This window comes from Centropristis striata, chromosome 9 (assembly GCF_030273125.1).
Source record: "Centropristis striata isolate RG_2023a ecotype Rhode Island chromosome 9, C.striata_1.0, whole genome shotgun sequence".
Taxonomy (NCBI): domain Eukaryota; kingdom Metazoa; phylum Chordata; class Actinopteri; order Perciformes; family Serranidae; genus Centropristis; species Centropristis striata.
The window spans coordinates 29050449-29078046 of record NC_081525.1 but is presented as its reverse complement, the minus strand read 5'-3'; the positions used below and the strand labels follow the sequence as shown (position 1 = coordinate 29078046).

Below are 27598 nucleotides of genomic sequence, written 5' to 3'. Positions count from 1 at the left end.
TCTGGATGAGTTGTAGAGGTCGGATGGCTTTGGCAGGCAGACCTGCCATGAGGGAGTTGCAGTAGTCCAGGCGTGAGATGACCAGTGCCTGGACCAGGACCTGAGCTGCCTTCTGGGTGAGAAACGGGCGGATTCTCCTGATGTTATGCAGCAAGAATCTGCAAGATCTGGTAGTGGCGGTGATGTTCAAACGCAGTTCAAACGGGCCTATCAGCTCAGCACTATAACAGGTGACAAGGTTAAACACAAATATACATAGCTATTCAATATGTAATCATTAATGTTATATATTCAAATTAAGTAAGTCATTTCTTTTATCATTCAAAATTGATCTTAATTAGCTGTCATTTTCATTACACATCCTTTGCATCCAACCAGATGCAGGTACCCACCTACTCACATACATCATAAAAGGGCTGCAACTGAGGTGTGCTCCCTCTTTCAGCACCAGCTCTAGACGGCCTCCACAAAGGACTCAAAGAACAGGTTATGTCTTTGACTTAACTGAGCTTTATGCAAAATAATTTGTATATGGAAATGTCTCCCGTATCCACACACAGAAAACTGTATGAGACCGATTACATCCTGCTGCTGTTAAAGAAACATTTGACTTTACAGGAACTACAATTATTCACTTTCTTGCCAAATGTTGACTACTGTCTGTTTGCTTAATATGAAGCTGCATCAAGCAGCCGGTTAGTTTAGCTTACCTTAGCTTAGCCAAGTCTGGAAATGGGTGAAAACTCGCCCATAAAAGAATAGTTGAATATCAAAAAAGGAAAATACATAGCTTGTTCCAAGAAGCTAGTTAGCTTAGCCTAATATATTTTATTTATGGCAGATTCATGAAGAGTGTCACAGTAAGCAGTAACTCGATAACACAGTGGTTTGAGTCAATCTATAATCCAGATAGACAGATAGGTAAATGTGTGTGTACATGTCACTTCCTAAAAACAAATTTATTCAGTCAGCACGTCTGTGTGACTACAGTTAGTGCGTCTTGTAATGCTTGTTTGAGATTGAAATAATGGCAGAAAATAAGGATGAATAATGGTCTCTTTGATATCAGAGCATTTGGTCCCCATCTTCTTCATAATCAGTATTTTTATGAGGGTGTATCAGCAGCAGATTTACACATCCATTGTTGTTTGGCACTGATAAGCATGCAGAATGTTCTTCTCTATAACATACAGCACATCTGACACATGTAGAGAAGATAAATTATCATTTGTGTGCCCATTCAGCAGACAAGGACAGTGCAGTCCCTGACTCTGCCTATCACACTGGAAAAGAGGCCAATGCAACGGGACTCGAGAGTACATCTGCGCTATAGGACACCATGTACTCGACAAAGATCCATTGTGAAGAGGACTCTGGGCTGTATACTCCCATTTAAAGAGGGTCCTATTTAGATCAGCCACTAAACAAATGAGATAAAGTATCAGCCTCTGTCCTCTCTTGTCTTCACAATGCTCTATTGACTCGTGTCAAAGCTTTATAAAAACAGTTTTGTGCTTATGGTTTGGCATTTATTAGACAAAGAGGGTAAATCTCAGCACCCCAACACTCTTTCACACTTTATCTCCCATTGCTTTTTATGTTGTGCTAGAAAAATATTTATTATAGAGCTTTTTCTTTATATAACTTCAGAAATATTAAAACATTTAGCCAGCAGCCTTGCAGTTTATATAAAAGTTCATGACTTTGTAGTGGAAATAAAACACAGCAGTCAAAGGTGAGCTGTGAAAGCACACAAGTCATTCTAGACGGCTGACATAACGCCACAGAGAACAGCTAGCATGACCTCTGTCACTGTTCAAGGCGGGGGGCAACAAATCTCTAAATGGAGGTATTCAGTGGTGCCATCATCAGTGCCTCCCGCCCAGGCACCTTCACGAACAAAGACCCCTGTTCAGCCAGCAGGGCCAAGGGATGACAGCATACTGCTGTCCCCTGTCTGCTAGTGTCACTGACAGGAGATACCTGCCCAGCAGCCCAGGGTCACTGTTATCACTGGCTGGTCACTGGCTGGACCACTCCTCACTGGGGGGAGGAGGAGGAGGAGAGTCACTCACTGTACAATAACAAGCTGGACACTAATCTTCTTCCTGATCTTTGGCAATAGCTGTGCACAATTTTAATCAACTGCTAATTTAAGTCTTATTAGGTCATTTTATCCACCTTACAAAACACAATGCCATACATTCCTCTATATTTATCTATATCAGTGGTCAGCAACGAACAAAAGAGCCTTTTTTTGGCTAAAGAAAGAGAAAAAAAAAGAAAAAAAGAGAGAGAGAGAGAGAGAGAGAGAGAGAGAGAGAGAGGAGCAGGAGTTCTGGGGGGGGGGTTGGGGGGGCACAGCAGCAGGTGATGATGCTCCTCCATTGGCCAGTAGTGGTGGTGAGTGGACCAGGAGAGGAACATTCCCATCTGGGGCCGAACCAGATCCACAGCAGTGAGACCAGCAGGAGTGATGGAGCAGGACCACAGCTCCAGTTTACTCTTGAATAATGGCTACATTTCCCCTTTGCACGTGTGTCTGCATTGTGGTTGTCTGCCAATTGTACTTTTACCCAGTCACATTCTCACTTTTTTAGTTCTTGATCAGTTTTCATCTAAAACCAGATGGATTTCGGTCAATGGATATCTGGATCATGGAACAACACCTGAGAAACACTTTTAATCTAAAACAGCTTTATTCTTAGTTTTTGTTTGCTTTGGAGGACCTCCAAAAGGGGATCATTTGGCTCCCGGTAAAATAAAAAACCCTAAACAATGAAGACTGAAGGAATCCTGAACAGCAGAGGTAGTCATCAATTTGAAAGTTGGAAATTTGAAGTTTTTAACCTGTGAAGTTTTAACATGACTGTTGTGCAATGTTATTTTAGCCTTTAAATAAAATATGTTTGAGACCTAGATGCAAAAAATGTGTTTAAATGTCTTGAATTCTAAGCATACTTGTTCAAATAAAACAGATCAAGGTCAGTTTAATTTTAAAACATTGCCTTCACCCAGTTTCCCTAGTATAGTTATAGGAAGTTTCACTAACACATATGCAAAATGGTAAATTTTGCACCACCTGCGTACAAATACTGAGTAAGCAGTTTCACATTGAGACGAAACTGGCCATTGTCAGAGGTGTCATTATGCCAAAGGGTTACACTGCCACCTTGTGGAGGAAAAGGGGAACTTCAGCAATTTAACAGTGACACATACTAAATTAGCAACAAGGGTTAGAGGTTCACTTTCAGATAAAGTTGCTTGTAGACTGAAATATTAGTCTTACAAATGATCATATTCTACCCTTTTATATAATAAATATGACAAATGTTTGAAATAATCTGCTCATTCTCATTTATGTCAGCTTGGTTGGTCACTATAACCAACGAAATGCAATACAACAGCACCTTAAAATGTCTCAAGTTTACAACCCAATTGCCTAAGCAATTGATTGCAGGGATGTTGTATTGCATTAGACATTGTGAGATGTATTAAACGAGGTAGCCTGGAGGATCCTGCTGATCCTTATTCAATGCTTTAGATTGGCACGAGTGCAATGAGAACAAGCATTTAAAAATCACCACCTACAAGGTTTTATTTAATCATGAAAATCTTCAGATTCTCAGATGGGGAAAAAATTAGTCAATGCACTACAAATATTTTATGTTACATAGACAAGAGGTTGTTCATCCTCTATGACTCAGACACTGACTGTGCCCCACCAAACAAACATGACAGAACATCCTTGTCATTTCATTTTCTTAACACCCAACTCTTCAACGCCGACTCAAATCTTCTATCAAAATATGCTTTGCACATTACAGTAAAACTTGGCACCTAAAGCAAACTAAATGACAAAATAAAAACAGAAAAAAAACATATGGATACAAGTGTAATTTTCTCTTTTTTTTTTTTACAAAAGGTAAAATGAAAATTATACAAACGGTTTAAATTTACACAATGTATCTGACAAAGACAATTGTTCACAGCACACTTGTTTGCCAGACCCGTTCCATTTTACTCCTTCCAAAACCAAGTGAGCTATGAGGGCGAGGTGCAGGTCTGCATTCAGGACATTCAGTATTTGAGCTGAGAAGGTCAGTACCATGTCGGCACAAAGGGTGGGGAAGGTTTGAGGGGTCTAAATAAAGGGCTAAAATGCCCGTTAACAGTTAAATATATGTCAATGACGCTTTCTGGAATGTCCAAAAGCTCTGAAAACTGATGAAACCAGAGTCCATTGAAAAAGTAAAATAGACTAAGGATTTAGTCATCAAACTTGATCTTCTTCCCCTGGGGTTTGGCTCCGAAACCACCGCCGCCTCTTCCACCTGAAATGAGAACAAAGGCAATTTGTTTACTGACAGGAATCTTCAAGTTCAACTTAAATATCCAAAATACCCTGCTCTGAGGTGATTTCCCCAGAACCTGACGCTGCCAGATTGTTACACAGCATCACCTGAGAAGCAAAGTCACTGGAAACTGTTTGCCTTCAGCACTTTTATTTGCTCTTCCTTTGATGAAAATACTCTTCAGCTTGATATAACTGATGCTATTGTAATATCTACATCATCTTCTTAGGAACCACAACTATTGTTTAGCACTAATAGTCAACTCTCCATGTCATCATGATCACACCTGTACCTGCCAGGTCGCCGACTGGTCAGAACCTCTACTTGTTTGACTTAAATGCATTACTTAGAGCCCGACAAGATGGATTGTGATGCCAACATGAAACTTCTGATTCTTCAAAGTACCTTTTCCCACATTTGAAGCACATTGAGCAGCTGACCAGACATTAGCTGGTGTCCTACACCCTCCAAACCGACAACAAATTTGATTTTATTTACCTCCAAAGCCGCCACGTCCGCCTCGACCTCCACGGGGGCCTCCCCTTCCTCTGCCGCCGCCACCACGGCCGCCGAAACCGCCACCGAAGCCGCCGCCGAAACCGCCACGACCTCCTCTGCCGCCACCCCGGCCGCCAAATCCGCCGCCGCCTCGACCTCCGCGGAAACCGCCTTCACCCTTGGGCTTGGCGTAGTCCAGGGTTACTTTGCTGCCGTCGATCTCGCCGTCCTCCATGGCCTCCTTGGCTGCCTTGCAGTCATCCTCGCTGTGGAAGTCCACGAAGCCAAAGCTGCAGCGGGAAGGCAGAAGAAAAGTTATTTTTCACTACATGGAAACTTTTTTTTACTCATTTTAAATCACCAAAAACTCCTATTAACATCACTTAAATAACGTTAAATCAAGTTTTTTGGTGACATAATCAGATCAAAATGGAAACTGATTTAATTCATCACCAAGAAAAATATGGATGCTTCATTACTTTTAAGTTCCAATTTCCGATATCAGTGTGTGGATTGTCCCGCATCAGACATGGGCAACTCCCACTAAGGTAGCTGCCTGTTTAACTGCGAGTTTACTCTACTTCTCATGCGAATCCGTTCACTGTCACTAGTGGACAAAGCGGTGCTCACGAGAAGAGTCGACAGAGGGAATATTTGCGGCTCTTCAAACTTACCCCTTTGATGAGCCTGTGTCTCTGTCTGTGACTATCCTGGCTGCTGCGGCGCCCTCAAATGCCTCCTTAAGGGTCTGGTCTGTTGTGTCCTCCGACAGTCCCTTGACAAAGAGTGTTTTTGTTGGCCCTGTCAACAAAGACAAGCAATCATTAGAACTTCGGCTTAAATAGTGTAGTTCAATTAAGCATTTGTCAGTCCAGATCTATTGCGATAGATCAAATCTGAAGTCTCATACACAGACCAGATCAGGACTTGACTATCATAGAATCGTCACAGAGTTTCAGGGGATCAAGCTTTCATCAAACCTGGCTGTGCTGAAACACACCTTGCCACCACAGTTCAGATTCTTTTTCTGCAAAGTTTGTAGACGTACCAGAGTTTCCCCTGCCGCCGTCTCTGCCGCTGTTCTGGCTGTACTCCAGTCGGATCGACCGGCCTTCAATGTCCGAGTTGTTGAGGTTTTCCAAAGCGTCCTTTGCATCTTCTACACTCTCAAACTCTACAAAAGCAAAACTGAAAACAGAAATGACACATTAGGAAAAGTAAACACTTCACAGGTTTTGTTATATGCCCCCCCTCAAATACATCCCAGAGTAATATCCCTTACTGAACATTTTGTCAAAATGTTTCCTATTAAGCATTTGTACTTGTTGCACAGCAGACATAGGCAACACCCATATGAGAAGAGGGTCAGCCTGTTCTAACTGTACTTTGACTCTGCTTCTCGTGCGAATCCATGCAGAATCACGGATTAGATTCAGAGGAGCTCATGAGAAGGGGTAGTAGTCAGTCTGAATTGTAATGATTGAGGTTTTGGGATGAATGATAATTCATTAAAAAAAAAAAAAAATCATACTCAAAGCCAGCATTGCAGAGTTATTGCAGATACTTACCCTTTAGGTCGGCCATCTCTCTGTGGAATCCTAATAGAGACAGCCTTCTCAAACGTGGACTGTAGAACATCCTCTGTGGCACTGAAGGCCAGATTATTCACCACCAGTGTTTTGCTGGCTGCTCCTGATGCTGCAAGCAGAGAGAAGAAAGGGGATGGTGAGATGCAGATTCATTTACTACAAATATGCAGCAATGCAGTAATTTTGAGGGCTACATTCGTCCAGGAGCTGTTTCACAGTCGAGCCGCGATCATAACAATGCTGGCTTCATTGCTTTACAAAAGGTCCAAGGAGTTTACCTGCCACATTGGCCCCTTTTTGGCTCTTATCTCCAACATAGTCAACCATGATGGACCTCCCCTGTACGTCAGCTCCCTGAGCCTCCTCCAGCATCTTTTCTGCTTCAGCCTCGGTTTTGAACTCGATGTACGCAATGCTGTTTTAGGGAGGGAAAAAAAAGACATTACTTTTCAAGAATATTAGACCAGTATGACAACCAAAATGGTGGGCAATCGAAAAAGAATGGTAGGTTTGAGTACGAGGAAACACCTACCAGTAAACATGTATGCTACAAAACAGTGGCTGCATAAAAAGGTGGTGAAAAACGGATGGACAATAGATTCGCTTCAACTACAGTCTAAGGCAGGGATGGGCAACTGGAGGCCTGGGGGCCGCATACGGCCCGCACCCTCACTTGAAGTGGCCCTCAGTACAACTACATGCATTTGAGCATGAAATCTTTAAAGTGCAGTGTAAAAATGCACAAAATTACTTCTTTCAATTAATGTTTGTCTGCTGTTCTTCCACTGAAAAAAGAAATAAATCACATTAAGTGGCTATTTTTTTATTTGCTTCAAACCTTTTGTATTCCTATTTATACTGTTATACATGCATTTGAGCATGAAATATGTTAAGTCGAGCATGAAATATGTTAAGTTACTGCACTGTAAACATATTTAAAATTGCAGTTTCATCATATCTGGTTAAGTGCACAGTCCTTTATGTGGCCCTGTGGTAGTGTCCATGAAAAATGGTGGCCCCCTCCAGCATTTAAGTTGCCCATCCCTGGTCTAAGGCAAAGTAAAGTTAGTTTCCTATACTGTTTGAGAGTCTCATCAAGCATTGGCTTGTAGTACTCACATGTAGCTTTGTTGTGCTCCTTGTATATTATCTCTACGGACATCATCTTGACTAAGAAAATAAGCAAACAAGGACTTCATTAAGTGCTGGCTTGTTCTTACCCTCTGTTTGAACCATTCTGGCCTGGTGGTAACCTGACGTCAACTGCAGCTTCAAAGACTTCTCTCAGGTCATCAGCCGTGGCAGAGAAGGGAAGGTTTTTCACAAACAGTGTCCTGGCGTCACGCTCTGTGGAACAAAAAGTCAATGTCACTATTTGGGTATTGGGACTAACTCAGTTCTCTCATCTAGACACAAAACACACGAGAATCATTCATTTTGACAAAGGTTTGTGCATGGAATTTATTTAGAGAAACCCTGCAGAGACATGACCTCTTTGGAGTCCTCTAAATACCATACAAGGCAAGAATGTAACAGCGATTGAGGATAGAACCGGCAGACGATAACACACACCGGTACCGAAGACATAGCACTGCATTTACTTTTCCTCCGTACATTACACGCATGAGTACTGACAACCTCACGCATGCCAAGAAATGGAGGGTGAAAACATTCGCTTTAGTCTTCTTGATAAAAGCATTTTTTTTTTACCTTTCTTGCCCTCCTGTGAGCTGTCTTTGCTTCGAGCCCTGTCCAACTTCAACTCCTGACCCATGACCTTCTTGCCATTGAGCTCGAGCGCCTTCTGCATGTCCTCCTCAGAGGCAAAGTCCACATAACCAAACTTTCTGTTGAGGCAAGTCATGCAACAACCATTAGACATTCCTGCTTCAAGAGCCCCAAGAAATAGACGAAAAGTCAGTTATCGGAAAGAATGTACTGCCTTAAGTCTGCAAAAACGTCTAACAGTCAAATTCTCAACTTGTAAATATATGAACAGTTTTAATTTTAATCATTTTAAAATGAATTAAAAAAAACATCCAAACTGTAATAAACAGTTTGCAACTGACATTATGCATGGCAGGGGGGATTTTCTTTCTCGTGTTTTTGATCAATTGCTTACTTGGATCCACCCAACCGGACATCAGCAACCTCAAGATCGTTCTTGGAGAAGAATTTTCTAAGGGAAGCCTTGATTTCTTCAAAGTCTTTGTTGGAGTTCAAGTTTCCAACAAATAAACAGAAACCTGGAAAAAGGGAAAAATGAATTTACATCCGATGTTTGTTTTTAGTGTAGAGTTAACAATCAGCTTCGCCAGAAATTCAGAATAATAAAAGGTAACATCACACGTCAGTATTAAGTCCCTTTTGATCATCATAATTAAATACATTTAGAAATGACTGATAAGGCAGACAGTGCTTTACTCCTACCTTCGCCTTCTGCCTTTGCTTTCTTGGCAGCAGGTGAGTCCTTCTTGTTGTCTGCCTTCCTCTTTGCAGGAGTCACTGGGACTTCTGTAGAGACAGGAGTGGTGCAAAATATTAAATTCATAGAAATCAATTCAGCCAAGAAGGGAAAAAAATCTGGATTTAATTTAAGGAGACACTATCAAGTGTCCGTCTCCATTTGCCTTCATCGATGTGGCAACATTTCCACCTCAGTCATGTTTCAGCATCTTCTCACATACAAGACTTTTCTTTTTGTAATTGAAATGAAAAATGTACTTTCCTTTAAACCGATGACTCTGGATAGTGGCATGTCTATTACATTAAGATAAGTTTTCTAACAAGGAACCAGAGAAAAAAAAAAACCAAAACTTACCATCATCCTCTTCGTCGTCATCATCTTCATCCTCATCGTCATCATCCTCCTCCTCAGACTCTTCCTTGGCCTTGACCATGCCTGCTTTCTTTGCCTTTGGAGCGGGAGTGGTGTCCATCTCTTCTTCAGAGTCTGGACAGTGCCAATTATTAGGAGTTATTTAAGTCATTGTGACCATATTCACAATCTCGACTCGTTTAATAACAAGTCATCAGTGTTTTCAGATTCATAAAAAGGTGACATCACACAAAATCAGTATTAAGTCCCTTGTTGATCATCATATACTCTGCTTTGACTACAGCTCACAAGACAGCAATAACATGCCGACTTTGCATCACTGATATAAAAAGATGCACAAAATAAAAGGTTGTTCTAACCGTCTTCGTCATCGTCGTCGTCATCATCAGACTCTTCTTTGGCAGCCTTTGCCGCTGGTTTGGCAGCTGCTTTAGTAGCCTTCTTGGGTGGTGGGGCCTCTTCTTCTGACTCATCGTCATCTTCCTCAGAAGACTCCTTTGCAGGTGCTGCCTTCACTGGGGCCTTGGCAGGTTTAGCTGCTTTCTTGGGTGGTGGGGCCTCTTCTTCAGACTCATCTGGACACACAAGAATCAGGAACAAAAAGTTATGTGCATGATTATTTCGAGCAAATAAACTCTTTAGAGTCCTCTAAACACCATACAAGGCAAGAATGTAACAGCGATTGAGGATAGAACCGGCAGACGATAACACACACCGGTACCGAAGACATAGCACTGCATTTAGTTTTCCTCCGTACATTACACGCATGAGTACTGACAAGCTCATGCATGCCAAGAAATGGAGGGTATTCCACAGTTATAAAAATATATAGTATAAATATCTTTTCAGCATTCAACAATGTTGTAGGTCCTACCATCATCCTCATCGTCGTCGTCATCATCGTCAGACTCCTCAGCCTTTGCAGGAGCTGCCTTGGCTGGTGCGGGTTTAGCTTTTGCAGGGGCCTTTTTTGGTGGGGGGGCCTCTTCTTCAGACTCCTCCTCTGTAGGCACATTGGGAAAGCACATTAGTACGTTCAATTTGATGGAGGATAAATTAACACGTGACAGGTTTGTGTTTAAACATGCGTCATCTGATCTACCTTTGCATCCCCAGTCCTTAGAGGGGGATCTTAGGATGCTGTGCTTGAATATGAAAGGGTGGGCATATGCCTTTATAGTAATTATCAAAGATCAAACTCAAGGTGTTGACTAATGTGTACGAATAGCACAGTTCTGATTTGGTAGTCATTTTGTTGGATATGTTCTGTTTTGATAAAGATTGTAATTCAAAGACAATTTAATGCCACTGACGTAATGCAAGTCCATCCTTTAATAAAAAAAAAATGTAAAAAAATACTTAAATGCTGAGGTCAGGTATTAAAATGGCCACAAACTCACGATCTAGCAAATGTATACGATATATGTAACAGCGATTGAGGATAGAACCGGCAGACGATAACACACACCGGTACCGAAGACATAGCACTGCATTTATTTTTCCTCCGTACATTACACGCATGAGTACTGACAACCTCATGCATGCCAAGAAATAGAGGGTGAAAAAAACTACTTTTTAAAGAAAAGAATACATACTTAAATGCTGTGGTCAAGTATTATAATGGCCACAAGCAACAAGTTGTTATTCATGATGTTGCAAATGTATTACATAAATGTCACTTCCTGTGTATACATCATGTCTGACCAATGCATTACCATGGATAACCACATTACCATTTACAACAGATTTTGATGCCTCCTGCAAAAAGACTTCCTCCCACTCACAGGTTGCTTTGCATGCTTTATTTCGCTTCTCTATTTTACTATGCACAGACTGGGAAATTACTTTTTATAAGCCAGTTCATGAATGCAATGTCATTTTAGCCACTTTAAGCAACATATGCATGACATGAAGATTAAAGCTACCAAATAGACCTCAATTAAAATTTGTGGAATGGTTTAGTCTTAGATGCAATCAATTTAGATGTGCTGAGTGTCATTGCTTACCTGAATCATCATCGTCGTCATCCTCACTTTCTGCTTTCTTGGCAGCAGCACCATTTTTAACTGGTGCCGCTTTTGCTGGTGTGGCTTTCTTCACCACCTTAGGTGGAGGAGTCTAGAATAAAAAAATTAAAATTAAAATCAACATTTTTAATTACTTTATTCGACCACAAATATACAATGATTTAAAACTACAACAAAATCATATTGTACCTCTTCTTCCTCTTCACTGCTGTCCTCTTCGCTGGATTCCTCCTCCACTTCTTTAGGGGGCGGAGGGGCTTTTTTCTTCTGAGTTGCCTGCTTATTCGCTGCCTGTTAATGATAAAATGCATAGAAATGTAAAAAAAAAAGTGTTTTAAATGTTATGTCGAACATCAAACATGGACTGTGCTAGTCAAAGCAAATTCTTAGCTCCAATGTAAAATCCGGCTGCATGCATCTCCGGGCTTCCTTCTCCAGCATGCTTACCAACACATGGCTTTACACAGTGGGGTGTTTCTAAGTTGACATTAAAACCCACACGTGCTACAACAAAATGATTTAATCATTGTATCGATTATTTACGTGGGTTTAACACGAGCCACGCTGAGTGATCGTCGCCTGTGCGGGCGGTGATCTGGTTTTGGTTTTCACCTCGTGTGTCACTCCGAGCAGGCGCACAAACCACGTGGAGCTCAGGAGGTCGGGCTGCTAGCATGTTGGCTAATTTTGCCGTCAGTAAGACTTGCTGCTAAACGCATGCTGGGCAGACATGGGTAGACGATAGCGGGAAGAAGGGTAACGCACTTCGATGCAATCTGTTATTAAATAAAACGTAGTGAGCTATATGTATGCTAATACGTCGAAGGAAATCAAGTACGTCTCTGCATACGGACTGTAACCATGCTGACGCTAAGCATTAACTACACGTTGGCTAACATTCATTCAAGGGTTTATAATAATGATCCACTAAAAGCTGGTATTAGTTGGTAAGCGTATGTGGTCGGGCATTTAATCCGCCTTGTATGCATCTCTAAACTCCATGCTTAAAATCGAGAACGCGCATGTATGCCATCTTGACTAGTCGGCACCGCTAAGCGTTAGCAGGCCACAAACCAACAGCAAGGCAAAGAAATGAAAATGGCCGATGTCGAAGAAGAAGAAACATACACGTTTTCCATTTCACTGTGCTTTTTTTCGACCACCTGGACTCTTTTGTAAGAAAGTGCACAATTAATTAACAGAAAGCTCTAGCAGTGAGATCTGCGCACACATTTCCCCTGGTGTCACTTTCCGTTTTTCACACAAACGCAGCAACTTCTCCGTCAAGGCCTCGTGCGTAACAACACAGCTTTCTATCACAAATGCACACACTTTACACAGAAAACAATGGATGCTGTTTGCTCTTACCTTTGCTAACTTCACCATGGTGGCTTGTGTGTTTCAGTGAAACACAAGGAACTGGACGTTTACAAGTAACAAAATATCTAACCTAACGCATACACGTGTATGAGCTACTCAGTGGGACATTGGACAGGAAAGACAGAGGAGTGAAGCCGCGCTCGTTACTCTCCTGCTCTGCACGTTCACGAGAAACCGCCCACATGACTGTTTCGACCAATCACAAAGCGGTACATTTGCATCGTGCCCGCGCCTCGCCAACATCTACTAGCTATGTCAGGGATGGGCAACTGGAGGCCCGGGGGCCGCATACGGCCCGCATCCTCACTTGAAGTGGCCACTCCATGCATTTGAGCATGAAATCTTAAAAGTGCTGTGTAAAAATGCACAAAATGACTTCTTGCAATTGATGTTGGTCTGCTGTTCTTGCACTGAAAAAAAGTAAGTGGTTATTTTTTATTTGCCTCAAACCTTTTGTATTCCTATTTATACTGTTATACATGAATTTGAGCATGAAATATGTTAAGTTACTGCACTGTAAACATATTTAAAATTGCCGTTTTTAATCACATCTGGTCAAGTGCACGGTCCTATATGTGGGTCTGTGGTAGTGTCGATGAAAAATTGTGGTCCATCCCTTATCTACTAGTTATGTAATGTACTGTACTGCACTGAGGGACACATTTTTTTTTAAATGCCAGAAGAAAACTATAATTGAGACAAAAATTACCTATACATTTTAACATTAATAACATTATAAATTATATATCTATCCACTTGGTAATGTTTTGTATTTACAATAATGTAACAATTATGTTTTTTTTCTCGGCTGAATTTAACAAGATACAATCTAAATTTAGTTCCACATTTAATTTCAAATGTTTGAAGACATAACAATTGTCGACAATTTCATTAATGCTGCACGTGTATTTGTTGTATGCTCAGGCAGTACAGAGCGCCTTTATGTTCAAGCAGCTGTTTATATGAACCACGTGGTTTGGGCCAGTTGCCATCATAGATCAGCCACATGTAGCCGTCCATGCAGGTCGCTGCGCTATCAGCTGCATGGTGTCGGAAAACAAAACTTCATTCAGCCTACTCAGCTACTTTACAGATTGAGCCTCCTTCCCTTAAGCATGCTGTTGTATACCCTGCTTAAGATGTATGATGAACACATTTTTATTGTTTTTGAATGAAGCAAAACAACTTATGACAGATAAAAAAATGGCACGGTAAAGGTTTCAGAACAAAACACATGGGATAAAAAAATACACAATTCAGTGACAACACAAGATTAAGATTGACAGAGGAAAAAATAAAATCAATAGAAAGTTTTAAAAGCTCTGATGCACATTTTAGTTGACTTTTTGATGGAATTTGAATACAAATAAAGAAAACTAATTCATTTCATATAATTATTTTTGTCACAGCCACAGGGAGTCACTGCAGACAGCCTGAAGAGCCACATGTGGCTCTGGATCCTCAGGTTGCCTACCCCTGGGTTAGATTATTAAGTAACACATGTCACAAATCTAGATGGATCTTAGGGATTTGAGCCAGTAGGGCAGGGATGGGCAAATTAAATGCTGCAGAGGGCCACAATTTTTCATGGACACTACCACAGAGCCACATATAGGACCGTGCACTTAACCAGATATAATGAAACTGCAATTTTAAATATGTTTACAGTGCAGTTACTTAACTTATTTCATGCTTAAATGCATGTATAACAGTATACATAGGAATACAAAAGGTTTGAAGCAAATAAAAAAAACACTTACTGTGATTTTTTTTTCAGTGCAAGAACAGCAGAACAACATTAATTGCAAGAAGTAATTTTGTGCATTTTTACACTGCACTTTTAAGATTTCATGCTCAAATGCATGTAGTTGTACTGAGGGCCACTTCAAGTGAGGGTGCGGGCCGTATGTGGCCCTCTGGCCTCCAGTTGCCCATCCCTGCAGTAGGGCCTATTCCACATGCAAAAGTCTCAGAGTCCTTTAATGAAGGAGATGTAATATTTCTCCACTTGGTTGATAAGCCTAAGAGAGGCTTTGGGTGCTGCCACAATACCCAACTGAGAAAACCACACCCTGGTTGGTGGTAGGATTAACGCCTTCCAATCTGTGACTATAAGCTTTCTCCCCAGCATGAGGGATGTTTGGACTATCTGTCTGCACCATAGGGAGGGGTTTCAGTGGAGAGCATCCCCCAAAACAAATGGACAGGGACAAAATGGGATATCTGATTTAAGGATCAATATTAAGTTAAATTGAACAGGAATTGAACTATTTGCTCTACAAAGCTATACTGATTTGTTATAAAATTGCTTTGCAGATTCATTTTACCATCATGAAATATAATTATGTGCTGTTAAAGGTCATCTAAACAGTATAAAGTAGGTAAAATAGTTTTTAGTTTGACCATCAACAACAATAAAATCTGCCTTAAGCCTACATTAATGCACCAGAAACAGAAATAATGTTTAAAAGGAGTACTTTTACTTTTGGTAGATTAAGTATTTTTTGGTCACAATTGACCTACGACATTAACTGCATTTCTTTTAAACTAAAATTAAAATACAAGGCTTTTATTTTGTGGTAAGCGATAACTTAATATCTATAAATATCTTAATATGTTTGTCGATCATTGATAAAAGAAACCCAGATTACCAAGGCAGGAAGAATGCTGAAGTAGTTAACAAAACCACGTAAGGATATTTAGTTGCTGTTCAGGAGCTTTTGAATGCATCATAATCTTCTTTTGTAGATGGAGTTGTGATAGGAATGAAGATGTTCACTTTTAATTTTTTCTGAGCGAGTCATCTAAAATATGTTGGCTTAAATGTTGAGCAGCTTTTCTCAAACTTGTCTTAGAGCTCTTAGAGCTATATGTGTGTAAATGTGCATGTATGAGCAATTATGTACACGCAGTTGATTCCCTGGGGACACCAGGAGCAATTAACCCTCAACACCACACAGAGGCAGCATTGTATTTTACATCTCTCACTTATTTCACAGAGCAGTGGGGAGAGAAAATCTCTTCCTTCCAACCAACTTAATCTCTCTTTCATTTTACATATCACAGTAGAATAAGGCTATACATCCTTTTATACAGGTCTATGTTTTGTTTTAGTTGCTTCATTCTTTACACTGTAAAAATGTCTGTAGATTTTTTGCTGAAAAACTGCAAAACCATGACAGTAAAAGACAATAAATGATGAATGGGTTAATTCAGTTTCAGTAACAATGAAACACCGTAAATGTATATATATATCAGCCAAAACAGTATTCTTTACTTTAAAAACAAAACAAAAACATTATTCCACTCTAAAATACACTGGCACTGTGTTTGTAACAAAAATATACTGTAATATATATACAAGCATCACTGTAATTTTTGCATTTATTTTTTGTAAAACAAAAATACATTTTCTCACTGTTAAATGTACTAAACACCATATCTAACAAAAATATACTGTAATATTTAATGGTAAAATCTTTAATTTTTGCGGCAAAGTGTAAAGTATTTTCCGGTCAATTATATGGCAGAATAGTGTTTCTTTTGATGGAAAAACATTTTTTTACGGTAAAATATGGAATAAAATGTCAATCTTAAATGTGAAATCAACAGTGCTAATATAATTTTACGGTAATATTAGAAAAAGTTGCACAGTATTTATTACGGTAAAGTTCTGGCAACCACAGCTGCTGTTTTTTTACCGTAAAAACATTTTTTTTTACAGTGTAGTTTTCTTCCTATTTTTAACTGAAATCTTTATTTTTTTACATACATCACAAATGTCTCTTGTCACTAGGGTTGTCAAAAGTATTGTTACTTTTTTGTGTATCGATACTTTTGAAAACATTGTATCCGGATACGATACTCATTCTCAAATGTATCGATGAAAAGTGTTATGTTCTCTCTTGAAGTCCCAGAATGAAGCAGAGAAAAGTCGACTTATCAAGCTTGCCTAATATTGTTTACAGCATACAAAATATTGTTCAAATTGTTATTGTTTATGGTATTTATTCATTTTATGCACTAACTCAGACCTGAAGCTTATCATAGCTGCAGTTTCTTTTTGCACAACTGTTTTTATTATAAATATTTAACCTGTGGTTCTGTTAATTTTTACATGTTGCATTTTTCTTGTTAAAAATATTTCTGTTAAATTTTGGGGTTTTTGTTTTTATCGTTGTGGTATCGAAAATGGTATTGAGTATTGAATATTTTCCTGAGTATCGGAGTAACTTGTCACTGATTCTAACAGGTGACCATTAGCAGCAGCAAAACATATGTTAACCACCTAAAAAAATAATATTGGTGTAAGAATTTTTTTTCACTTCTATGTACAAAGCCTTAAAAACTGTCACACTGTCACATTACTCAAGCCTACTGTACAAAGCTCTCTGACACGTAGAGTAAGAATGATCACATGTATGATATCATATCAAAATGTTAAAAAAAATCAAAGCTCTCTGGTTGCTTTGGAGTTATGGTGCTGAACAGGAACTGCAACACCCCCAGTTTGTGTCCAGCTGGGGACCTTTGTAGAATGTCATTCTCCATCTCTTTTATCTCTCCCAGTGTAGCACTACACAGACAAACCAGCACATCCACACAGATATGTGCTCGACCAGTTTGACAGCCCCACTCATGATGTCAAACTTGTTTGACTTTTTCTTTTTTAAGGGTCTCTTTGTGTACTCATAGTTAGTGGTGGAATGTAACTAAGTACATTTACTGTACTCACTGACATTGTTTTTTTCCCCCATTTGTTTCATAACAAAATCTTTCCACATCAGTTTCCTTTCTCTTGGTTTTATCTCTTGTGTTAATCTTTTTCTGTACACTTCTTCTTCTCTTTTTCACTCTCAATTTCCATTTCATGTAACATTACACTTCTACTCCACTATATTTAAAGGCATATATTGTACTTTTTTCACTCCACTACATTTAGCAGCATTAGTTACTTTTTTTTATAACTTTCTTTTATTGGTTTTATGTAGAGTATAGTCAAAGAGAGAGAAAGTTAGAGAGAAAGATATAAGGTGGGGAAATTAAAAAGGAACAGTGCCTGTTGGGGGGCAATCCACATTACATATAAACAATATTTTACATTTCCTCATTTTTTGAGATGTACAGTTACTAGTTGGTTTTAGGTTTAACAAGAAAAACATGATGAATTTAAAATGATTCCATTTTTTTTAAAGGAATTATACTCGCTAACAGTATTAGGTAGTTAAAATAGCTCTACCTTGACAACTTTAAAATGCTGCATACATAAATGCATCAATAATAATAATAATTATATTATATATTAAGGATATATATAACAATCTGAGTGGGTCCATTCTGCATCATGAGTACTTTTACTTTTGATACTTTAAGTACATTTTGATGCTGAAAGGTTTTTACTTTTACTGAAGTAAGTTTTGAAAGCAGGACTTTTACTTGTAGTGGAGTAATTTCACAGTATGGTATTAGTACTTTTACTTAAGTAAGAGATCTGAATACTTCTTCAAACACTGCTCCTAGTGTACTGGCCATGGTTCTTCTCAGCACCTCCTGCTTGCATTGCACCATGCACATTGCACTGTAAAACATTTTTTTTTGTTTTTACGTATAAAAAAACGGCAGCTGTGGTTGCCAGAACTTTACAGTAATAAATACGGTGCAACTTTTTTCAATATTACGGTAAAAGGATATTCGCACTGTTGATTTCACGTTTAAGATTGCCATTTTATTCCATATTTTACCGTGAAAAAAAAAGTTTTTCCGTCAAAAGAAACGCTGTTCTGCCATATAACTGACCAGAAAATACTTTATAAATGCTGCATAAATTAAAGATTTTACCATTAAATAGTACTGTATATTTCTGTAGAGATATGGTGTTTAGTACATTTAACAGTGAGAAAAAGTATTTTTACAAAAAATAAATGCTAAATTTACAATGATGGCTTATATATACACATTACAATACATTGCCAGTGTATTTTACAGTAATTTATTTTATTTTTTAAAAACTGTAGAAAAAACAGTTTTAGCTGATAAACATTTACAGTGTTTCATTGTTACTGAAACTGAATTAACCCATTTATCATTTTACGGTCTTTTACTGTCATGGTTTATCAGTTTTTCACCTTAAAATCTACAAACATTTTTTACATTGTTTGACATAAAATATTTTTTTTAAAGATAAATACAATGTCATCTTTTTCTCAGAAAGAAAAAAAAATGAATAAAACAATCTCTGTTTTATGGTAGATTTGTTGTGGTTAGAATAACATCCCCAGGGGGTATTTCATCAGTTGTAGAGTGTGTGTAGAGGTGTAAAGTGTGTGTATAAATGAAAAAAAAAATCAGGATTTATATAGCAAGTGTAATTTGGAACCATGTAACCAACATCAGTCATATGATTCAGCATTTTAATTCCTTCATGTTTCAGTGTTTATTCGACATGAATCCTGTCCCTGTTTTAGAGTGTTTGCACACAGCGTCTGGCTTCAGAATCCTGGCCTGCATTTAATTAATGTATTCCCAATGAACAAATGAACTATGCTGAATTTACAGAGTGAACAAAGCCGTTCTCCTGCACCTGTTAGTCATGGCCTTTTTGCAGGAATGGGTTAAATTGACTGAATCCAACAAATAGAAGTAATGGGAGGGAAATAGATGCATCCTGGGATTTTAGGTCAGAAGGGGTTTCCTTTATTCACAGGGAAATGCACATTTATTTCTGGGCAAGCACCCAAAACGGCTGCAGAGTAAAATTAAAACTTGACTATGAATTGTTGGTAAAAGCACACAGTGCTAAATGGTTGTTAATGTTTCTTAAAAAAACAATATTTATTGTCAGCGTTTGCATCATTGCTAATGGAGGTAAATACTAAAAACTTGTGTCTGAGGTTTTGCGTCATTGACTGCAGTTTCTTGGAATTTTTAACAGGGTCAACGTCAAACTCAGCACTTTAATCCTCTGGAGTCCATCGATTCATTGAAAATATACTGAGCATGTTTTATTTACAGTAATAACTTTATTTATATAACAGACAAGCTGAGAAAGCCAGTTGAAAGTGCCATTTATGTTTCTAGACGATTTTTAAAATGTGAATTTTCTTTCAACAATGAAATCTATTACTATTTTTAATTTACATGCAAATAGACTGTTTTATGGTTTTATTTATCTATTATTGTTTCTGCTGTTTTTGTGTGTATAAATAGTAGAAAAGATAAATAATAAAAAAATACATTTCCAAAGAAACCTGTGTCTTTTGTTTCTATTTTGGATTCCTGGCAGCTTTATATTGTACTATAATTTGAAGAAAGAAAAAAAAGACTGATAGCCAAGTGTTTGTGGAGAGAAAGGAACCATGCATGTGACAGACTGAAAGATGCTAAAGACAGACAGAAATTAAGGCATAGGAAGTTGACAAATTTGAACCAAAACCTCCTGTACTTCAGAGGTTATAGTCTGAAACACTTTGTAAATGTTAATGTAATTTTTGATTCATTCTGAAGAGTCAGCTTTGTCAAAACCAACATGGCTCAGTTCAAAATTTTGTTTCAAAACAAAACTGCTCATCTCTTCTCTGACATGATTTTGACATCAGATTTTTGTGTGGAAAAAAAAAACAACGAAAAAAGTGTTTCAGGCCAAACGTGCCTCTTGGATCCTGGGTGATTGTTTAAGGAGAAATATCTTTTGTTCTTCAGACTTCGAAAATAGAGGCAAATCGGCAACAATTTAGCCCTAAATGCTTCAAAAACATGGTTAAGGATAATCTAGAGCACTGATAAAAGGCAATATCAGAAAGATAATCATGGTTATGAAAAATAGAAGAAGTTAAAAAGCCATTTGTGATATCAAATTGAGAAAATTGCTCAAGGATTACAAAATAGGGCTTACGTATGTTCAGTTAGCAGAGAGGTTCCATTGTGGTGTCAGTGAATGAGGCTTTCACCGTGTTAATATTCAGGTTTTGAATAGTCATCTTGGAATATGGTAACATTATGAGGGAACTGTATTTGCACCATAGAAATGAAGCCTATAAAATATCCCCTACACACCCTGATTTCTATGTAACCATTCAAAGCAATTGACTGGCTATATAGCTTCTAAGAGACTCTGCAATTTGCACTTTCACAACATTTTCATGTAAGTAAGGCCTTTGATGCAATCCACAAAAGTTTACCAAAGCTCACAATGTTGAGTGCTGAGTTTGAAAAAGGGGTGTTAATTAAGTCCTTTGGAGCAGCAACATCACTGTAGTCCTTTTATCTGTGCTTGACAGGTGTTATCATGTTTTTCACACTGCTTTCTTTCTCAGGTGTGTTCTTTCAGTTTGGACACTTACAGTTCAAGGCGGGTATGTGCTGCCTTTGTGTTTGTCAGTGTAAATGTGGCACTTAGCTTATTAGTGTCAGCACTTGTTATATACTGAACAGTATTATGTGGGTTCTTTTCAATCAGTTCCTTACTTTCTGTTCATACATGTTCATACTGTATTTCTTTGTTTGTTGGTCTTGACCAGTCAGCAGGTTGCACTTACAGGTTGTCCAAAATGCAGCCCCCCGCCTGCTGACTGGAAAGAAATGGCGTGAGCACATTACCCCATCCTGCATCTTTGCACTGGCTACCTGTAAATTTTAGGATCCAGTTTAAGGTTTTATCAATTGTTTTAAAGTGCTTAACCCTCTGGAGCCTCCAAAAGCGCCAAAGCATGGCTTATTCATCCCATCCAGTCACAAAAGACACAAAATGACTAAGAAAAAAAGACACAAAATGACCAAAAAAGACACAAAATGAGAAGGTGGAATAACCAAAAAAAACCCCACAGAAGACACAAAATGACAAAAAAAGACACAAAATGACCAAAAAAAGACACATAATAACTAAATAAAGACACAAAAACAGACACAAAATGACCAAAAAGACACAAAATGACCAAAAAAGACTCAAAATGACAAAAAAAGACACAAAATGACCAAAAAAAAGACACATAATAACTAAAAAAAGACACAACAGACACAAAATGACCAAAAAGACACAAAATGACCAAAAAAGACACAAAATGACAAAAAAGACACAAAATAATTAAAAAAGACATAACAGACACAAAATTACCAACAAAGACACAAAAAGACACAAAATGACCAAAAAAGACACAACAGACACACAATTAACAACAAAGACACAAAATGACTTACAAAGACAGGAAAAGACATGAAAAGGATTCAGAAGTGGAAATAACAGCCCAAGACTCCATAGAGTTAAATGGTCCGTCTTATTTATCAGAGCTTTTAAAACCCCACAGTACTTCCAGAGCACTTAGGTCGTCTAACAGCTGCTCCTGGTCGTACCGCAGTCCAGATCAGTTGAACACTTTAAAACATTATTAAAAACCTATTTATTCTCCTTGGCGTTCATTCCCAGCTAGGAAGAATCCTTGTTTTTTTTTCTTTTTTTACTGTTTTTATTCTTTTATTTTACTTTCTAACTCTAACTCTGTTTTTAGATTGAGTTTTTACTACTATTTTATTGCTTTACTGTTTTTAGTATTTTATTGTTTTCATTGTTTTTATTTATTACTATATTTGTGTATGATTTTATTGCATTTTAATAACTGTACAGCACTTTGGTCAACTGAGGCTGTATTTAAATGTGCTCTAAAAATAAATAAATTTGACTTGACTTTCAAATTTCATTTTTATGAATGAAAACCTGACGAAAAATCTCACAGCTGTAAAAATATAACAAAGCAGACAAAAATCCCTCAATTGATTCACTCAACCTTTACAAATATAATATTTTTCATAAACTAGAGAATGTGTGCAACAGGTGTCCTCCAGCTCATCTTTGTCTCCCTCGTCTCTACGCTGCCCTCTAGTGTTGGAGTATATTAGTGCAAGTCATCAATGTTAAACTGCCTGATTGAACACTTAAATAAAAAAAAAAACTTTTTTAAGCTTCTCTCAAAACTATTTAGACTTAAGTAAATTTACCAAAGACACATTTATGAGTTGTAATAATTCAGATGTTTAAGTGTACAGATGACCATAGAAGCATATAGTTGTCTGGAAGGTGATCTCAGAGCCTACAGATATTCCTCTACAGATTTTCTGGCTCTCCACTTCTTTTCTGGCTGATTATACCACAACACTATGGAACAACCTGTCTCAGAACTTCAGCTAGCTAATTCATTATCACGATTTCCTCATAAACACACTTTAATGGACTTGCCTTTATATGTTTCCATCTTATATTCCTGACTTGTTTGTTGGTTTCTTTGAATTTCTCACAATTTTTTATGTCTTTTTCGTACACTTTACTGTGTTTTTTAATGCCTTTCACTTTGGAAAATCTGCTTTTAGATGCTTGCCATATAAAAAAAGATAGGCATTACTATTACCATCATCAAAAACTTAAATCTGTGGAATTAAAGGCTTGACTTTCTTCCAGGTTTGTAGAGTTACTGCAAGAGATCTGAAAACTTGATGGATTAAGAATCGTTTTTATCTCCTCTACCCCCTCAATCCAACCTTATTTAGTCTTCATGTTCCTTTGGGTGCCAATACTTTGAATTACAGGGACGTCATGAATATATCTGCAGCTTTTGGGGCTTTGGTCTGATTAAAATGGTTTGTGATTTGGGAAGTAAGCCTTATTCTAACACTTTTCTTACTCTTAATTACTATAGTTAAGAATCTTAATATACATTGTGAATGTACAATGTTGAATGTTAACTTTCTTTTGTAATGTTTGTCTATATTTTCCTCCGTAATAAATTGATTTTCAACTTGGCTTAAGACTTTGTCAGTGTGTCACCTTATGCTAACTAAAGAAGTTTAAGTTGCTCTACACCAACCAATAAGGGGATGATGCCATTAGTAGTAAACTCCATAAGGTGGAGGTCCTCTGTTGGTGTATTTCCCCATGAATAAAACCCTTTTAAACATCTGATCTGTACAGAAATTCAAGGTGGTCGAGCTGACAACAAGGCAGCTGTTTTTCTAGCTGACACATCCAAGATACCACTTGCCATGCAGGAAATGCTCAGTAACTCAAATTTACCAGCTTAGTAGAAACATAAAACCCTGAGAGGATACATGTAAGTGCACATGGAATGTTCTTTTTATCATTTTTGAAAACATTTACAACTATTTGAGACAAAAGAAAAATGTTACAAACAGAATTGACCTGCAGTTTGCATCCATTTTCAAAATGTTACATAAATAAAACTCATATTTATAAATATCTCTTTTTATAAACATATAAATAGTTTTTTAAACATAAATACATTTATGCAGGGGGAAGATGAAGTACATGAATGTACAGCAGCAGCAGCAGCAACAATATACAGCTTTGCGGTTTGTAGTTTTTACACCATTGTCCGCCATCTTGTAGTATGCATCTGTTGACCATGTGTATGGTATACACATATGTGTATGTATATATATACCTGCATATTTATTATATATATTTATATGAGGGTGTTGTAGCATTGTCATCTCAGTCTTTGTTTTATGCTGGTCGTGTTGACTTTCGTACCGAAAATCTGTCACTTGGTGAGTTTTTCTTTTTTTTCCTCCCTCAGGTGAGAACAAACAGAACCTTTGTTATCCAACCCATCGTCCAGAGATCTAGAGAAAGAGAGGACACAGAAGGAGTAACGTTAGACAGAGCATCCTGAAAAAACTCAATTCACACAAGTCCATTTATTTGGTAATTTAGCAGTTTTTTTTTTCACAGTCTCTCATCATTCTGTGAATCTTCAACTGTACTTTTAGTTCGATGCTTTGTTGAAGTCTTGCCCTGACTCTTCACTTCAACAAACAAATATCTAACACAGACTTCCAATAAACAGCAGCCCATGGGGGGTCAGACGGGTGTCAGATGATGAAAAACACAAACACCCACGTTAGTCACAAAATCACACTCCCCCCATCAGGATCTCACAGTTTGCCACCACCACAGAAAAGGCCTCAAGCCTCAGTCACTAATTGTGCGTCACCTTGCTTCCTCATTACTTCATTCACCACCGCAGCCCCTTTGTTGTTTTTGTTAAAATCACTTGTGTTAAGAGGATGGCTTTCCCAGAAAGACCCAGGGTGCCGTGTGTTTATAATGTGTGTAAGCCTGTCTGCATCCCCTCTTCCCTCCTCCATTTCTCCCTGTCCTTGTGTTTTTTTTTTATTTTAAATGCGTGCTACTTGTTTTCTAAATGAAGCAGATGGGATCATTCATGATGATGTGCGTGAGAGTGGACTTCCTAAACACCCACTGGATTTTTTTCCCATCCATCAATTTACATCCGTTTTAAGTGGGCTTTCCTGCTGTCTTAAGGGGGGTTCCTGTCTGAGGAGGGAACGCTGCTAGACTATAGGTCAAGATTTGATGATATCACAAGTTTGACAAACCATGTTCTCTCCTCTCAAGTTCAATGAGTCCGTTAGGCAGGCAGCTGAGGTTAAAGCCATATTGTGGAATGTGTTTGATGTGATTTCAAGCTATCTTTTGACCCAAACTGTGAATTCATCACCTGACAGAATACATCCATGCATGGTCATTACTCTCCACTTGCTATACTGTATATTGCTGCCACTCAGACTTGCCGTCTTTTCTAAACTGTGGACAAAAAGCACACAACGTCCTGAGACGACTGTCAAGAAAATCTGACTTAAGCATCTTTTTTATTCCGTCTCTCTTTTGCTTTCCACTCCCTTCCTTCCTCCCCTCTGTTCTTTCTGCAGCTATACACAATGGATTAGCCTCACATCTGTCAGCTAAATTGAGTCCTTAGATGCCATTGATAAAAGAGAAATTAAAACAAGAATGATTTCCTTCTTTCTGTTCTCATCATCCATTCGTTCTTGCTACTGTCCTTACCATTCTCCCATATAGAGGAGGTTTTTCTTTCTCTCTTTATAGCTGTCCTAACTATCTCTCCTCCCCACTATGTATTCTTCCTTTCTGTCCTGCTGGTTGTTTATATGTCAGTGAAGTGTGAAGTGGGACCGTGTGACACTACAGAAAACTCACCATCACAGCGCTGCTCCAACCCTAGCAACCCATGCCGCTGATGGTTCCTATCCTGTCCATCTTGTGTCCGAAGCAGCCACTCCGCGACGTGGAACCCCCTTTCTTGTTACCCGATTTGTGTCTCCTCGGTGCGGGTTGGTCGTTAAGCAGACGAGCCCACATCCCTCTTGCCCGGGTGTCCATGCGTAAATCTCGCAGTAACCGTATCCGAGAGCGCACAGCGTCTAGCCGCCTATCCCTCTCCTCCGACTCCAGAAACTCCGCCAGCTCCTCGCCCAGCAAACTTCTAAGAGACTGGAACACAGATTGAGAAAATAAATAAACGACGTCTCCCTTAGGCAAACTCTGTGCAAAGAGATACGCTTTGGATACATTGATGCTTGGTTCTTCTAGGAGCAGAACAGCTGTTCGCATAGCATTTCATTTTAAATTGGGGGAAACCTTAACTTTCAAACACGATGTGCGTTGGCCAAGAGGGAAAAGATAATAATTTTCGCCAGTTTTACGCACGGTGCAATAGGAATCACTGAGACTGATAGTGGTCTTGTACAACCAAAAATAACTTTTTAACAGATCCACAAGATTATCCATTTATTTAATTGAAACCTGAAAGGACAGTCTTAATGTAGTTGAGGCTTTTCGCTGTCATTTTTACTGTGTGACACTTCAGCTCTGACACTGTCGCCTTCAGTTAAGAGCCATATAGAGCAGGTGCTTGTAGCCCGCTCATCTGGTCTGGAGGCAGTCTGTGGCATCAACTTGCAGGCATCCTAAATACTAGCCATCTAAGAAATAACTAAAGCTTGTATTTGAAATGATAATTTCTGAAGTCTCGGCGTTATTCTACTTACGAATTCTATGCGTAATGTTGATTTTACGCACAGAAGAGTTTAGTTTGTTGTCTTTTAAAATAGTGAGATTAATTCCAAATTGGGAAATGAAAGTCTTAATCGTGTTAGGTAGCTTCTTATATTGCTTAAAAGCATTTTGGTTTGACTGGTTTTCACCTAAATGCTTTTCTTTCTCTCTGTCTCTGGAGCGCTTGTCAAATGACTTCACTGGGCGCTTAAATGCTAAAACTGACAAATGCTGGGGAGCAACAGACGGTAGTTATGATAAGGGTTAGATATCCAATATAAAGCATGCTGTGTCTTTATAAAATAAAGTGGAAGAGAATACATTTTCTGGGATGTTTCAGATTCAGGGTGTGGGAAAAATGTCTCCGCTCAATTGCTAAGTATGACTGAAATTATGAAATTTGATGCGTAAAATAACAATCTTGAGCGCCTGGACCACAGAACAGCTGTTCACTCCTAAAGCAACATTCAGCTCCCAACAGTTAATGGTGCGGAGCAAATAAGCTGCTTTAGTTCTCGGTAATAAGAATATAAGTGACTTGTTCTTACCTTCTGCTGCGCCTGAGATAAAGGTTTCGCCCCCATCCTTACTGAAAGCAGGGTGACCATAAGTCCACACGCTACCAAGTACGACAAGTTCATTTTGACAAGTCTTGTAGTCTTTAGGGATTCCTCTGCGCTGAAGTTCAGAAAGAGGGACGGTAGCAGCAGCCAATCAGCTGTTAAACATACGAGGCTTCAGTCCGTCCTTTACTCCAAAGCTGCTCAAGTGCTTCTCTAACTCTGTGTATTAGTCCTCACCGCTTTATAGCCAGCCCGTGGTGATGTCATGATAACCTGCGTAATGGTCCTTCCCTTCCCTCCCTGTTTTCTCTACCTGCCTCTTAGCGCGTCATGCCAGGGATTAATTAAATGATGAAAGCTTCGGTCATCGGTTCTTTGGAGGAAATGAGATAGGTATGAGCTATCAAAATGCCCAGTTTTCTTTTTCTTCTACTCGTGGACGTCTGGCTGAGATGCAGTGGCTGA

The 27598-nt window shown here is 38.6% G+C and overlaps 2 protein-coding genes and 5 non-coding genes across 7 annotated transcripts; all 7 read right to left on the bottom strand.

The window, feature by feature from the left end:
* Nucleotides 1-3572: 3572 nt before the first annotated feature.
* On the bottom strand, nucleotides 3573-12823 carry ncl (nucleolin). The gene is made up of 16 exons (XM_059341704.1): nucleotides 12677-12823; nucleotides 11498-11599; nucleotides 11288-11399; nucleotides 10156-10284; nucleotides 9641-9856; nucleotides 9264-9395; nucleotides 8873-8956; nucleotides 8565-8688; nucleotides 8153-8289; nucleotides 7663-7789; nucleotides 6721-6857; nucleotides 6422-6551; nucleotides 5902-6041; nucleotides 5528-5654; nucleotides 4854-5143; nucleotides 3573-4334 (listed from the first exon to the last, which is right to left on the bottom strand). The coding sequence occupies exons 1-16, from the start codon at nucleotides 12692-12694 to the stop codon at nucleotides 4270-4272; spliced, it is 2070 nt and encodes a 689-aa protein (XP_059197687.1). The 5' UTR covers nucleotides 12695-12823; the 3' UTR covers nucleotides 3573-4269.
* Nucleotides 6174-6307, bottom strand: LOC131978452 (small nucleolar RNA SNORA75). Its single transcript, XR_009394968.1, has one exon. It is a non-coding gene; the product is annotated as a small nucleolar RNA SNORA75 (small nucleolar RNA).
* Nucleotides 7968-8104, bottom strand: LOC131978457 (small nucleolar RNA SNORA57). Its single transcript, XR_009394973.1, has one exon. It is a non-coding gene; the product is annotated as a small nucleolar RNA SNORA57 (small nucleolar RNA).
* On the bottom strand, nucleotides 8760-8827 carry LOC131978455 (small nucleolar RNA SNORD82). Its single transcript, XR_009394971.1, has one exon. It is a non-coding gene; the product is annotated as a small nucleolar RNA SNORD82 (small nucleolar RNA).
* Nucleotides 9950-10086, bottom strand: LOC131978456 (small nucleolar RNA SNORA57). Its single transcript, XR_009394972.1, has one exon. It is a non-coding gene; the product is annotated as a small nucleolar RNA SNORA57 (small nucleolar RNA).
* On the bottom strand, nucleotides 10703-10839 carry LOC131978459 (small nucleolar RNA SNORA57). Its single transcript, XR_009394974.1, has one exon. It is a non-coding gene; the product is annotated as a small nucleolar RNA SNORA57 (small nucleolar RNA).
* An 11000-nt stretch (nucleotides 12824-23823) lies between the features above and the next one.
* On the bottom strand, nucleotides 23824-27339 carry nppc (natriuretic peptide C). The gene is made up of 3 exons (XM_059341787.1): nucleotides 27119-27339; nucleotides 25713-26006; nucleotides 23824-24313 (listed from the first exon to the last, which is right to left on the bottom strand). Exons 1-2 carry the CDS (start codon nucleotides 27209-27211, stop codon nucleotides 25734-25736), a joined length of 366 nt encoding a protein of 121 aa, XP_059197770.1. The 5' UTR covers nucleotides 27212-27339; the 3' UTR covers nucleotides 23824-24313; nucleotides 25713-25733.
* Nucleotides 27340-27598: the final 259 nt, after the last annotated feature.

Coding starts and splice junctions, on each gene's coding strand:
- ncl (XM_059341704.1), bottom strand. Junction 9,857..10,155: donor CGACGACGATGAGGATGATG/GTAGGACCTACA, acceptor TTGTGTGTCCAG/ATGAGTCTGAAGAAGAGGCC. Junction 4,335..4,853: donor CGGACGTGGCGGCTTTGGAG/GTAAATAAAATC, acceptor TTCTCATTTCAG/GTGGAAGAGGCGGCGGTGGT.
- nppc (XM_059341787.1), bottom strand. CDS start 27,211: ATGAACTTGTCGTACTTGGTAGCGTGTGGACTTATGGTCACCCTGCTT. Junction 26,007..27,118: donor TATCTCAGGCGCAGCAGAAG/GTAAGAACAAGT, acceptor TCTGTGTTCCAG/TCTCTTAGAAGTTTGCTGGG.